General features: G+C 35.7%; 2 protein-coding genes across 3 annotated transcripts; one reads left to right on the top strand and one right to left on the bottom strand.

Moving 5' to 3' along the window:
* The first annotated feature begins 5819 nt into the window (after positions 1-5819).
* LOC17885344 (protein TRANSPORT INHIBITOR RESPONSE 1) lies at positions 5820-9044 on the top strand. The gene is made up of 3 exons (XM_006290730.2): positions 5820-6487; positions 7194-7686; positions 7856-9044. Exons 1-3 carry the CDS (start codon positions 6021-6023, stop codon positions 8678-8680), a joined length of 1785 nt encoding a protein of 594 aa, XP_006290792.1. The 5' UTR covers positions 5820-6020; the 3' UTR covers positions 8681-9044.
* Positions 9045-9377: 333 nt separating this feature from the next.
* Positions 9378-11916, bottom strand: LOC17885660 (E3 ubiquitin-protein ligase MIEL1). Of its 2 annotated transcripts, XM_006291508.2 has the most exons (12): positions 11751-11915; positions 11561-11648; positions 11418-11474; positions 11280-11312; positions 11127-11204; positions 10998-11041; positions 10866-10906; positions 10394-10476; positions 10175-10266; positions 9998-10067; positions 9893-9931; positions 9378-9818 (listed from the first exon to the last, which is right to left on the bottom strand). In XM_006291508.2, exons 1-12 carry the CDS (start codon positions 11849-11851, stop codon positions 9681-9683), a joined length of 864 nt encoding a protein of 287 aa, XP_006291570.2. In that variant the 5' UTR covers positions 11852-11915; the 3' UTR covers positions 9378-9680. The 2 variants fall into 2 exon arrangements, with proteins under 2 accessions (XP_006291570.2, XP_023638442.1); XM_023782674.1 differs by lacking the exon at positions 9893-9931 and having other exon boundaries at positions 11751-11916.
* Between the last annotated feature and the right edge of the window lie 1458 nt (positions 11917-13374).

The raw sequence follows: 13374 nt of genomic DNA, 5'->3' as shown, positions 1-13374 counted from the left end.
CATAACCGATGAGATCATAGCCCCTGGATTGTCGGAACTTGACAAGGTATAGGGAGACACCACTGATGCATCCGGTTGCTGCACTGCAGGACGTGACGATGATGTATCTTCAAGACCAGACATCGTTACTTGTCACACAAGAAAGAGAAACTACGAACAAAGAACAGAAAAGTTTTGAAGTTGTTTTTATTTAGATCTTAGCTCTGATACCATGTAGAATTAGATATCGAACCAACTTGACTTTATTAATGTATGAACTTGTGTATTTATACAAGAGACTTAGCCTCTAAAATAAGCCCTAATCCTATACACTTTAGGGCTGCTAATCCTTATCACAATAAGAAGATAAACTTAACACAATATACGAACTTATCCACAATAATAAATATGGTCCCAATGTATTAATACGATAGATTACGATGTTTTCTAAATCTAACAAGTATGGACTTCTTTTAATTATTTTATTTTGTGAAAGGATGCGTAATAAAGTTTCAAAAGGAGATTGTGAACCATATAGCCCATCAGCATTAATTCTTAGTAGTATAATGAGAGGAGTACTCACTCCTGTTTATTGATCACAAATCAATATAGAGCCTCGACGATCTTTTGCGGGTGTGTTTTAAAGTTACTTTTTAACAAGATACATCGAATGAGAAATCACTATATATGCGAGATTCATATCAACTTTACGCTTTACATGATTATATATATATATATATATATATATATATATATATATACGAGTTTTCTGAATCTTCTGATCATATGATACATATTGTGGCAAAATATAACTATACATTTCTGATATATATGCCCCATTGGCAAACGCAAGCTGCTCATTGTAAACATGTTGCGTATAAACAATCTCACGGCTTGTGGCAAATCTTCCTTTTTCGGAAAAAAAAGTTTTGTGTCTAATTTGTTTCTCGATGATAGTTTGCGGTGGGTTACGTTAGCTCCCGTCATGGCTTGATGCCGAATTCATAGTCGTAAAAAAGCTTTTTTTGCTAACATCGGATCTAAAAGATGAAATATGTGTTTTTCAGTGCATTGTCCGTTTTCATATCTTTTTTTTAATGATCTCCATTGTAGGTCCGTTTTTATTTTATTATTGTATGTTTTAACCCGTTATCCTTCAAATCAGTTAAGATTTTAATAATTATTATTAAAAAAACTCTCAAATTTGTTATTAAGAAGCAACTTTCAATAATTATTATTTAAAAAAAAGTCTCAAATTTGTTATTCCAAGAAGCAAGTATTTTTAAAAATCATTTAAGGTTTCATGACTTCAAATTATGACACCCTTATTTGCTTTTAATCAACAACAACAACAAACAAAAAAATACTAGTAAATTTCCCAGGAGAGTGTATATAGTATCTTTTTGAATTTAAATATTGGTTTTCCTTACACACAATTTGGATATAAATATATGCTGCCTAGTCTGATTGTTTTTTCGTTTTCATATATATATATATTTTTGTGTGAACGAGCATGAAACACATAAAAAAGTAAGCACATAGATAAATTAGAAAATGAATTGAAAAGCATGTACAATTTGGTCGCTAAACCTAATACATTTGTTGTTTAGTGGAACCACCAAACATTTCATGGATCTTACAAGTTACATCCCACCGAACCAAAACACTCTTTTCCATTTTTTCATTTTTTTTAGTGAATTAACAAAATCTGGACCTGGATTTTTTTTTCTTCTTTTTTACGTTGTATACTTTAGAAAATTTTGGTGCGCTTGACTAAATTAAATTTCACTTAAAATGAAAATCTTAAATAAATCATAGAGTAATATTAAAACTATGTTTGGTTTGTTGAATCATAAAAAAAACATGTTTATCTCGTTGCCTGTTTTCACACTAACTTATTATATACTATATCTAATTACTTTGACCAAAATACAAATTTTAAATAACAATAAAATAAAATAAAAGCATTTACTTTAATTAATGTTGTCACAAGGTTTTTAAAAAAATATTTAGTGATCAGCTTTTAGATTTCAAGAAAATGAAATGAAATGTGACATCGACTTTAGGAAACAAAACAAAGGAATGGAAAAAACTGTAGTATTTATGAGATAGCTCGCCGGTAGAGAGAGAGAGAGAGAGATAGAGAGAGATGATGAGATTAAATTAATAAAGGGAGATGTTAAAACAATCGAGACACGTGTAACATAATGATTAGACATATGCGCTTATATAAGGTTGTGTGCTAAAGAGAGAGTTATGATTGCGAAAAGTGTCCGTCAACGTTAAAGAAACCGACCAATGAGTTCCTAACACGCACGTTACTTTGTGTACTGACGAATCCTTTCGATTAATTTTTTTATCAAACAAAGAAAAAAAGAGAGGCTGAACAATGAACATATCATTGGACCCAAAGAAAAAGAAATTGAAAAAAAGAGGCAAAGATTTTGTATATGGGATTAACTTTTCTCGGAAATTCAAAATAACCAACCTTATGGATATTTTTATAAACTTCAGTTTCATACAATGGCTTACATTCGTTCTTAAATCTTAATACGAGTTGGTGGTTGACGACGAGTGACGAAATATGCATGATCGATCATATACCCCTAGTAGTAGTATAAAAGGCTGGGTTTAGCTGATAAGAATAACAGTTAATAGCGTATTAATTTAGTTTTATACTATGTACATAGTCATGTATATCATTTGTTTATATATATATATATATATGTAGTAATTTCGGTGCAAGCGCGGTGATATCGTTATTGCATAGCTTCGAGCCTTGACGACGTTCAACACTTCATCCATCCACACTTTTAGTGTTATTTAATTTAATTAATGAATAAAAGTAAATTAATAAACTAGTACTAGTAGTATGTGATTGGACAAAACAGGAAGTCTTTGACGTCCACCCCCCAACCCTACTCTATGGCCCCACTAGCTCGGCCCATTGGGCCTTTCCTTACTTATGACAAAATCATTACCGTATTTTTTCCTTATTTTAAAAAAAATATTAGTTTGTCTTTTATTAATCATCCATTTCTTTTTTTTACAAAGTTTATTTCCCGTGTACACGCTCCTTTTATTTTATTTTGTTCTTTGGTTGGTAATATATTTGAATACGGAAACAACTAATTATTATAAGAAATCAGAATGCGTTGACTAAAGTAATATAACCCACTGCCTTAGAATGAATGATGTGGTTTTCATGCGTAACCATGAACCATCCAAATATTAAACAATAATGAAAGAAGTATGGTTGCGTGACGTATTTTTGCAATATGGATAAAAAAATAACATTGAAAAAGAAAGAAAGTAAAATGAGTACTATCGTGTGATTCGGAGGGACACGAGTTAGAGAAATTAGAAAGCGAAAATATCAAAATTTTAATTGGTCAGAATTTGAGACAAATCATATAAAGATATAGACAAAGAGGACGACAATTCATAAAAACAGAAGAGAGGGGGGGGGGGGGTGTTTTCCGCTAAGTAAGTAATGAGGAGGAGAGGCAGAGATGTCATTATAAACAGGCAACACAAATATATAAATCCAAGTTTGCTTTTGATTCACGTGCCACTTTACTTGTACACCACCACCACCTCTTCATTTATATATATCGCATTATCATCTCTAATCTCTCTCATTCTTACATAACCACACTATTTATTTCAATATATAATGTAATGTCCACACATGCGTACTCATATTTCTATCTATCTTAACAAAATTTCGTGTCATTTCAACAGTTGGATCTTAATATACTAATAATACAATAAGGAGATAATTAAAAATAAGGTAATACAGCAAAGAGGAAGCTAATTTTTTTTTAGTACGAAAGCCGAGGAGAAATAAGAGAGAGAGAGAGATTCGCGGGGGGAGCCATGCGTGGGTTTATTATTCTAATCATATCCTTAATAACCATTTTCTTTAATTATTGATTAATCCATGACCTCTCTAATCGCATCCAATTGCTGCAATATGTATCCCTCTTAAATTTAATTAAACTAGTTTCCTTTTTTCTGACGACAATTTATATTTTTTTTTTCTTTAAATACTTAATATATATATCCATCGAGTATTATTATTACGTGCAAGACAACTCAGCTCCCCACCACAAAACTTTCTTTCATCAGACTCTCTCTCTCTCTCTCCATCCTACTCTTTTTGTTTTTCCTAATTATCTCTTTCTTAGTAACTACCTAGCTAAATGTCCGATCGCTTTATAACTTAAATTACACTGCAAAAATGAAAAACATTACATGATGGTTAGAGTGGTAGTAGTAGTAAGCGGATTAATTAACTGGTCAGGATATATATATATAGATAGTGTAGACGTAGTAGTGTCGAAGGTGGAGAGAAAATAGAACAGTTTGATAATATACAGTATATATGTTTTATGTAGAGAGGACAGACCTATCAAGTCCATGCTGCGACACTGCCAAATCCCCTCCACAGTCCACCCCCATCCTACACTGTTTCTCTTCTTCTCTCTCTCTCTCTCTCCCCTCCCCTCTCTTTTATTTTTTTTATCTTATTTAAATTAAATATGAGAAAGTTTTAAAAATACAATTCCTCCAAAATACATACTGTCTGTAATACAAACCCTAAAATACTATACAGTAATAAGTACATACGGTTTAGTGAGAGAGAAGCCGATCTAGGTCCGCCATATTCTTAATATTCCGTTTTTCTTTTTCTTTGTCCAATTATGCATTACGCTCAGACCAGACAGACGAGGTAATAAAAATTTCAGATTGTGTAATTTTGTATTCAGTAGTAACTTTTTTTAAAAGAACAAGTAACGATTGTGTGTCCGTACGCTGTACACAGCTTTTATATAAATTAAATAAATAAAAAGGGGTCCCAGATCTGACGGTCGTGATTAAAATGCGAAGCTGCATCTTTCTTTTCTTCCGTTGTTGTTGTATTCCTTTTTATTTTAAACAAAAATAAATAAATTATTATTCAGAATTTTGAGTATCATCCATTCTTCTCTCTTTCTTTTTTGCTTTCTTCTTGCTTTCTTACTTGGTATATAAAAAGTTGCACACTTTCAATTATTGGATACTTCCCTCACATACTACTACTACTACACTCATTTTCAATTCAACTTCATAAAATCAACATATTTCTTTTTTTTCTCTTTCTTTCTTTCTTTCTTTCTTTCTTTCTTTTTATGCAATAAATGATCATATATATATATTTGTTAGAATCTAAAATGAAAAAGGTGAATAATAATGTAGTAATCGAAATGGTGGGTAAATACAAAAACATGAAATATTATTATTATTATATGGAATTACATAATAATAATAATAGGAAAACAGTAGATGCTCACATCAAAGCATGATTGGACGGTTGTGATGTCATCATAGACAACACTTTCCTTTAAGTTTTCGTTAGTGAATTACCGTCAGATCAATCTTTATTAAAATAATTAGTATTAAAAAAATAAAATGTATTCATATATTTAACATTCTGTTGTGGTCCCCGCAATTTACGGGGCTCCCTCATATCCAGCCGTGCATCGCGTATCTTACCCTATCATTAGATTCCTTCTTCCCATACACCTTACCGCACCCTATCTTTTTTGTTTGTTTTTTTAATTTCATTTCTCTTCTCGCGCGATATAATCGATCCTTCCCTCCCAATCTCTCTCGTCCCGTTTTCTGCGGTCGATGAGATCATTCTATCCGACGGCTGGTATTTGAAGCTTATTATACACGTGGCGTCATCAGAATCGACAATCACAATCACCGAAAAGGCTCACATGGATATGTTTGACCATGGTTAACCCATCTAACCCAACCATGGTTTGCTTTTTAACTCCCCCTCCCCCCCCCCTCCTATCCATCCTCTCTCTCTCTATCTCTCTTCTTCATCTTTGCTTCTTTGAAACTAGATTATCTCCGTTAATGGCGCCTCAGATCTAATCCTCGGATATAAATATATATATACACTTTGTTCAACTCTTGTTCGAAAGCTTTCGGACTTCTTTCCCCAACTCTGGTTCATCGAGATCTCGAAGTTATTCTTGGGCGCAATGCAGAAGCGATTAGCCCTGTCGTTCCCGGAGGAGGTGCTCGAGCATGTGTTTTCGTTTATACACCTGGATAAGGATAGGAACTCGGTGTCTCTCGTTTGCAAGTCATGGTACGAGATCGAGCGGTGGTGCCGGAGGAAAGTCTTCATCGGGAACTGCTACGCCGTCAGTCCAGCGACGGTGATTCGGAGGTTCCCGAAAGTGAGATCCGTTGAGCTCAAGGGGAAACCTCACTTCGCTGACTTTAATTTGGTGCCTGAGGGATGGGGAGCTTACGTGTATCCATGGATTGAGGCCATGTCTTCGTCGTACACGTGGCTTGAGGAGATAAGGCTGAAGAGGATGGTGGTCAGCGACGACTGCTTGGAGCTCATAGCCAAGTCCTTTAAGAATTTTAAGGTTCTTGTTCTTTCTTCCTGTGAAGGCTTCTCCACCGATGGTCTCGCTGCTATCGCTGCCACTTGCAGGTACATAGTCTTACTATCAAGATTTCATTTTACCCTTGCCATTTAAAGAAACTGTTCCATGTGATTTGTCAATTCATTCATCAAAACATGTAAGTCTGGATTATATAGCAAATTCGATATGGGCTTTTGATTTTGCTGTTTTACTCCTGCTCATGTTACTCCCGTCTTTGTTTTGTTTGGGTCAAGATTTTGCGTATCTAAAGAAACATGTTTTAATCACGTTTCTGAAGATGCTTTTAAAGAGCCTCTCTCTCTCTCTCTCTCCCTCTCTCTTTTGTTTTTCTTTTTCTTTTTATGACGGTGGTATTTCTCTATATTCCTGGATTATTCGCTCGATGAATCTCCTGAGGTGCGAATTTTTGATATGTGTGTGTCTTTTCCTTTTCTGGGCAACCTTTCAGTTTGTTTTTACCTTGTTGGGAAACTTAGATCTGTTTTCGGATTCCACTGCTTTCCCTCCCTTTAGCTCTGTTTTAGCATCTCTGACAACGCTTTCATGTTAAATTTTTTTAGCTCTCTTCTGTGCTTAGATTGTTCCCCCAAGTGAACTACATTGCATCATATACAGCTGTGAACTATTATCTACTATTATTGTACATGATATTATTTATTTTCTAGGTTACCTGTTGTAGCAAACTAGCAATGTACATGGTCTTCAAGTTCTATCATGTGGCCAATTTCAATTACTTATATGATTCTTATGCAGGAATCTTAAAGAGCTTGATTTACGCGAGAGTGATGTCGATGATGTTAGTGGCCACTGGCTTAGCCATTTCCCTGATACATATACATCTTTAGTATCGCTCAATATCTCCTGCTTAGCATCTGAGGTCAGTTTCTCTGCTCTGGAAAGGCTGGTCACTAGGTGTCCCAATCTCAAGTCCCTCAAGCTTAACCGAGCTGTTCCTCTTGAAAAATTGGCTACTCTACTACATAGAGCACCTCAATTAGAGGAATTGGGGACCGGTGGCTACACTGCAGAAGTGCGACCAGATGTTTACTCTGGTTTATCTGTAGCGCTCTCTGGCTGCAAGAACTTGAAGTGCTTATCTGGTTTTTGGGATGCTGTTCCTGCCTATCTCCCAGCTGTTTATTCTGTTTGCAGTCGGCTCACAACTTTGAATCTCAGTTATGCAACAGTCCAGAGCTATGATCTTGTCAAGCTTCTTAGCCAATGTCCAAAACTGCAGCGCCTCTGGGTGAGTCCATTTTAACGTACATTAACACTTGAGTTTGGAAATTTGGGTCAACGTTAGCTTAAGCTCATAGTTTTCTTAAATACTATCAGTGATTTAGGTTGTAATGGAATTGAAAAATATGCATCAAAGCCTCTTTTTTTGTAACCCTGGTATGACTAATTGACAACAGGTGCTTGACTACATCGAGGATGTTGGTCTGGAGGTGCTTGCTTCAACCTGCAAGGACCTACGCGAGTTGAGAGTGTTTCCATCCGAGCCTTTTGTCATGGAACCAAACGTGGCATTAACGGAACAGGGGCTCGTCTACGTCTCCATGGGCTGTCCAAAACTCGAGTCAGTTCTCTACTTTTGCCGTCAAATGACCAATGCTGCATTGGTAACCATTGCTAGGAACCGTCCCAACATGACTCGCTTCCGTTTGTGCATCATTGAGCCAAAAGCCCCCGACTATCTGACTTTAGAGCCACTGGATGTTGGATTTGGAGCCATAGTAGAGCACTGCAAAGATCTCCGCCGCCTCTCTCTATCAGGTCTCTTAACAGACAAGGTTTTTGAATACATTGGGACATATGCCAAGAAGATGGAAATGCTCTCGGTGGCTTTTGCAGGAGACAGTGATTTGGGCATGCATCATGTTTTGTCAGGGTGTGATAGCTTGAGGAAACTAGAGATAAGGGACTGCCCGTTTGGAGACAAGGCGCTTTTGGCCAATGCTTCAAAGCTGGAGACAATGCGATCCCTTTGGATGTCTTCTTGTTCCGTGAGTTTTGGAGCCTGCAAGTTACTAGGACAGAAGATGCCAAAGCTCAATGTGGAAGTCATCGATGAACGGGGTTCACCAGACTCAAGACCCGAGAGCTGCCCTGTTGAGAGAGTGTTTATATACCGAACAGTGGCTGGTCCTCGGTTTGACATGCCTGGCTTCGTCTGGAACATGGACCAAGACTCAACAATGAGGTTTTCCAGGGAAATCATCACAACTAACGGATTATAAGACAAATAAACGAGGTACATTTTTCATTAATCCTTGTTCATCAATCCCTTATAATCGTTCCGGTTTAGGAACATGAGAGAGCTCGGTTGCCAATAATTAATTCTCGGCTGCTTCATATTAACCATCAAAGCCCATGAGCAACGAATAAGTGGAGAGAGAGAGAAAGAGATCCTTGTTTTATTTATGTAAGAATTTTCTATTGTTGTATGTTTGTTTGGCTACTTACCGAGGGTGAGAGAGATCCTGGTCGGGTATTTTTCTTAAGAGGATAAGAGATTTTTTATAAGACAATGTCAAAAATGTAACTGTTCTACTTGTTTGGACTCTTTTATCCTTTTAAATGTTTTATATCCCTCTTGTCTTTGCTCTTTGTCCGCTTAGAGAAAGAGAACTGTGTGCAGCCTGTTCGGTTTTGGAGCAGCATCACTTCTTACACTTCTTATTCACTCGTAGGGCTTTCATAGATTTACACTTTCTTCGGGTTTAGTTTTCCCTTTTTCTTAACAGTAAGTTTCAGGACAGTTCGAACATTTGGGAAATTTTGAGTTGAAAGATGTTCAGATTAACAACCCATTACAAAGAAACAAACCTCAGTGACGCACCTCTTATGTTCGACATGTTCGCTCAAATAGTATATTGGAAATTTAGAAAACTACATTCATCAAAAAAAGAAAATATATCGAATTGAATGCAAGCATTCATAGAAGACCTTTTTCCTGAAAATTATTCCCCGCAAGTTATTATGTTTTGACTGTGATTTACATGACTCATTGGATCAATTTGGTCTTTCGTTAAGAGTCGAAATATTAACTTGCTCACAATCTAATGTAACCAGACCGGCAAACTAAAACCCACTGGTTTAAAAAAAAAAAAAAAAAAGATCAAGCAAAACACATTGTTTTGTTTTTTTTGGACAGCTGCAAAACACATATCTTTATGGTTGGACGAATGACGGGAAAAGTCCAACCAAGAAGAGTATGTTATGCGGATTCAGAAGTGATCACTCTGTTTCACACACTGGATCTTGTGGAGTTGAGATTTGACGAGTGTTGTATGAACCACAATGCTCGCACTTGTGTCCCAAAATGTGGAACATTACTTTGCTCCCCTTGTTGCAGTCATTGCAAAGAATTGCAACCTGTACACAATTTATCATGAACAAAATTAAATCAAACCATGAGGTGGCAAAAACGTTGCATGTATAGACATTACCTCAAAGTTATACTCAACGGGCATCTTTGTTAAGCTTATCTGTAAAGAGAATGTTGGTTGGTATTTACCTCACTGAATACATCAAATCCAAAATTTGATTGTTACCTCGAGATCTAATAATTGCCACGAAGAAGACATATCCACCATTGACTTGGAACAAATGGGGCATCGGTACCTGAGAGTGAGAGAGAGAGAGAGAGTATATATTTAAAAAAGAAAATTCTATATTGATACTGTGAGGAACAAATTGGATCTAAGGAGAAGTTTCACTGAGATTATTACTGGTTATTATTGATCATTGGGTTGAAGCAATCCATATGCATAGTATGCCCACAACTCAACACATGAGCAACTTTTACCGAATCAAATAAATACTGCCAGGTTGAGCAAATCAATCATAAAAGTTAAATACAATCTCATGTTTTTAATCTAATTAGTAGTTAACGATATGCAGCACAACCAACCATCTAAAAGACTAAAACTAATTCCATTCGGACAAACCTCGTAACAGACAGGACACGAGTTCTTTGTGGAGTTCTCAATGCACGAGTGTTTATCGCGCAAGTCTGTTGAGTAACAAGCTCCTGCAATATTTAAAGGGGAATTTCATAACAGCATACAAGATAACTAAAACAGGAGTAAAACACAAATATGGACACAAGATTGTATATTTACAGAAAAGAACATTTTGTAACCATTAAACAAGGTGTAGACTTATAGGCTATACATCTGATACTGAGCTACAAGACAGGATAAAACCTGTATGTGCAACAAATTAAAAGATCCTACTTTACCAAGACGTAACCCTACTACACTAGAAAAGTCAGTAGTGGAATAGATACTTATGTTCCTAGAGCACAGTTGATGGAGACAATTCGCAATCTCACACACCACCAACGTAACTGGAACTTGCTTTAAAGAGGAAAAACAGAATCCAACAAATGCAAGTTGATAAAGGTATACAACTACATACCACAGTTCTGGCAATGAAAGAATTTGTCACGGCCACCAACTCTGAAAATTAATAACACCACAAGATTAAGTAAGGAGTTTAACAAGAAGAATGTAATGTGGCACAAGTTCTCAATATCACCAAACACCTCACCTACAAATACCACAGTCATCACAATGAAATTGTTTTTTTGAGGTCTGCAAACATAACAAGGGCCAGATTACTAGTTTGAAAGTGAGTCAATAACAGTTGAAAGAAAGGAAACAAAGCTTAGCTCCTCACATCGTCGTCAAAGAATTTGCAGAGATCACAAAAGTAGTCCCCCATACAGACGCCGCAATTCGAGCAGAATTGAGCAACCTGAAGATTTGTATTTTAGGATGATAATATTGACCAGTAGATAACGAATAATACGAAATAAGATCAAACCAATACCTCTTGCTCAGTTTGACATATTGAACACACAACCTGAGAGAAACATAAACACCGTTCTTGTTTTTAGAATAAAGAGAATCCAATTGAGTTATCTATCTTTTGAAACACAAAGAATGAGGATTCAAAGTCAATCAAAACCTGTTTGACGTTTTTGCGGACCAAATCATGTCGTTCTTTAGGATCAGGTAAAGAGTTCTGAAAACAACAAGAAACCATGTTCGTTGAGAAACACCACCGCAAAAAAGAAAAGCCCAAGGAAAAGACAAGTTAGAGAACAAAACCGCTGTTTCGTTATGGCAATGGCGGCATGGGAAGATGAGATTGCAGCAAGGAGCTCGGATTGTACATCGTCTCCTGTAATGTTCGCATCTGATAGAAACAGATAGTTTTTTAATAAAAAAAAATAAAAAAAAAACAGGAATAAGAGAAGAATCCGAGAAAATGAAAACACATGTAATATCAAGAACAAACCCGAATTGGAATTTGCCAAAGTCTTTGTCTTTGGGAAAGGTAGAAGAATCACAAGTTTCGATCGAGTCTGGGCGGAGACTAGCACTAGCACCAGCACCCATCACAGCATTATTTAGGGATGCTCTCTCACCATTAACCACCGAACCTCATTTACTACATTAAAAAAATCAGAATCGGGCTAAAGTTTTTTTGACTTTGGAAACACGTGTGTAGTCATCTTTATGGGACGTTCCCTCTTTCTTCCCATACCTTTCTTAACCGGCTGGTTTAATTATTTATTATATCCCGGCTGGTTTTCTATAATACTCTTAAAACAAAATTAAGTAGTAATGGATAGCTTAATAAAAAAGATTCACTTTTGAGTGTTTTGTGATTAACGTTGGCATGAAGTTGGAATCACTGAATTATCGAAAGGTTAAGTAGACACCGTCCATGCATAGGACGTTGAAGATAAAGAAGATAGGTAAGTGAATAGCTAGCTAGGAAGGATCGGTGGATGTGCATGTTAGCAAGTGAATGTTTTTGTGATGTTGAGAGATATGATGAAGAGAGAAGGGAAGGGTATGCTTTTCCCACGCGCCCGTCACGAGAATATTTGGATCCGACAAAGACAGAAGTGAAGGTAGTTGTTACACGTCCCAAAAAAGAGAGATCCCAAAGAACTCGGAAGTTTAAGTAAAGCTATTCCACACATCTTGCAAATCCCCCCTACTCTTTTTCCCTTTCCTTTTTTTTTTAGGGCTTAATTATTCACACACATACGACTCATGTCGAATTCTGATATTAAATATTTATATATTTGATGTTTGTTGTTTAAGAGCGAGCTCTTCAATTTTGCAAATCCTGCTTCTTAATTTTGGTAGTTTGTGATTAAAATTGACGAGATAAAACAGAAAAAAGGTGAAAAGGGAATTTTGTGCTTCGTTATCGTGATATAAAGTGAGCATGGAGAATATATGAATAATCGTTCCAAAATAAAAATAACAATTAGATTCAGTCATACATTTTCTGACGGGTTTTGTAGTATGAGAATGAGAGAGAGATGAATAAGATAAACATTTCAGATTCTGTTCAGATTTTGATATAGCTTGGATGGACCGCTCAATTTCTTATTCTATCGAGTCGTTGAGAGCTAGAAATGTAAAAAACCTTATGGTCTCTGACCTCTGTGGTTTACTATCATACTTATATTATTATCACAATATTCAATAGACTGTACATTTCGTCTAATTTACTAACACAAGCCAAAAGAATTGCAGTCTTTACTTTTAGACGTTATTTTCTCCTATTTGGATATTTTCATTTTGTTCACTAGCTTTTAAAACAAATATCTTCGAACCAATAATAATTTCCTGTAAGTAATTTTAATTAAAATATCTTATTTCTTTTCATGTGATAAATTCTGATATCATGTTGAACGTCCTCCAAATTAGTGTTATTTAAAATCATTCAGAGAATGTGACTATATATTACGTATTTGAATTGCAGAAATTAGAAAGAAAGACAATTAATACAATTATAGGATAAATAATTTTTCCAATAAAATAGATAAACACATCAGTACATCCACTGATTAGTTGAGCTGGAAATACAAAGCTAGCTAATTGATTTCTTAGGCATAATT

Source organism: Capsella rubella, unplaced genomic scaffold, assembly GCF_000375325.1.
Source record: "Capsella rubella cultivar Monte Gargano unplaced genomic scaffold, Caprub1_0 scaffold_5, whole genome shotgun sequence".
Lineage (NCBI taxonomy): Eukaryota > Viridiplantae > Streptophyta > Magnoliopsida > Brassicales > Brassicaceae > Capsella > Capsella rubella.
This window is presented reverse-complemented; position numbering and strand designations above follow the sequence as displayed.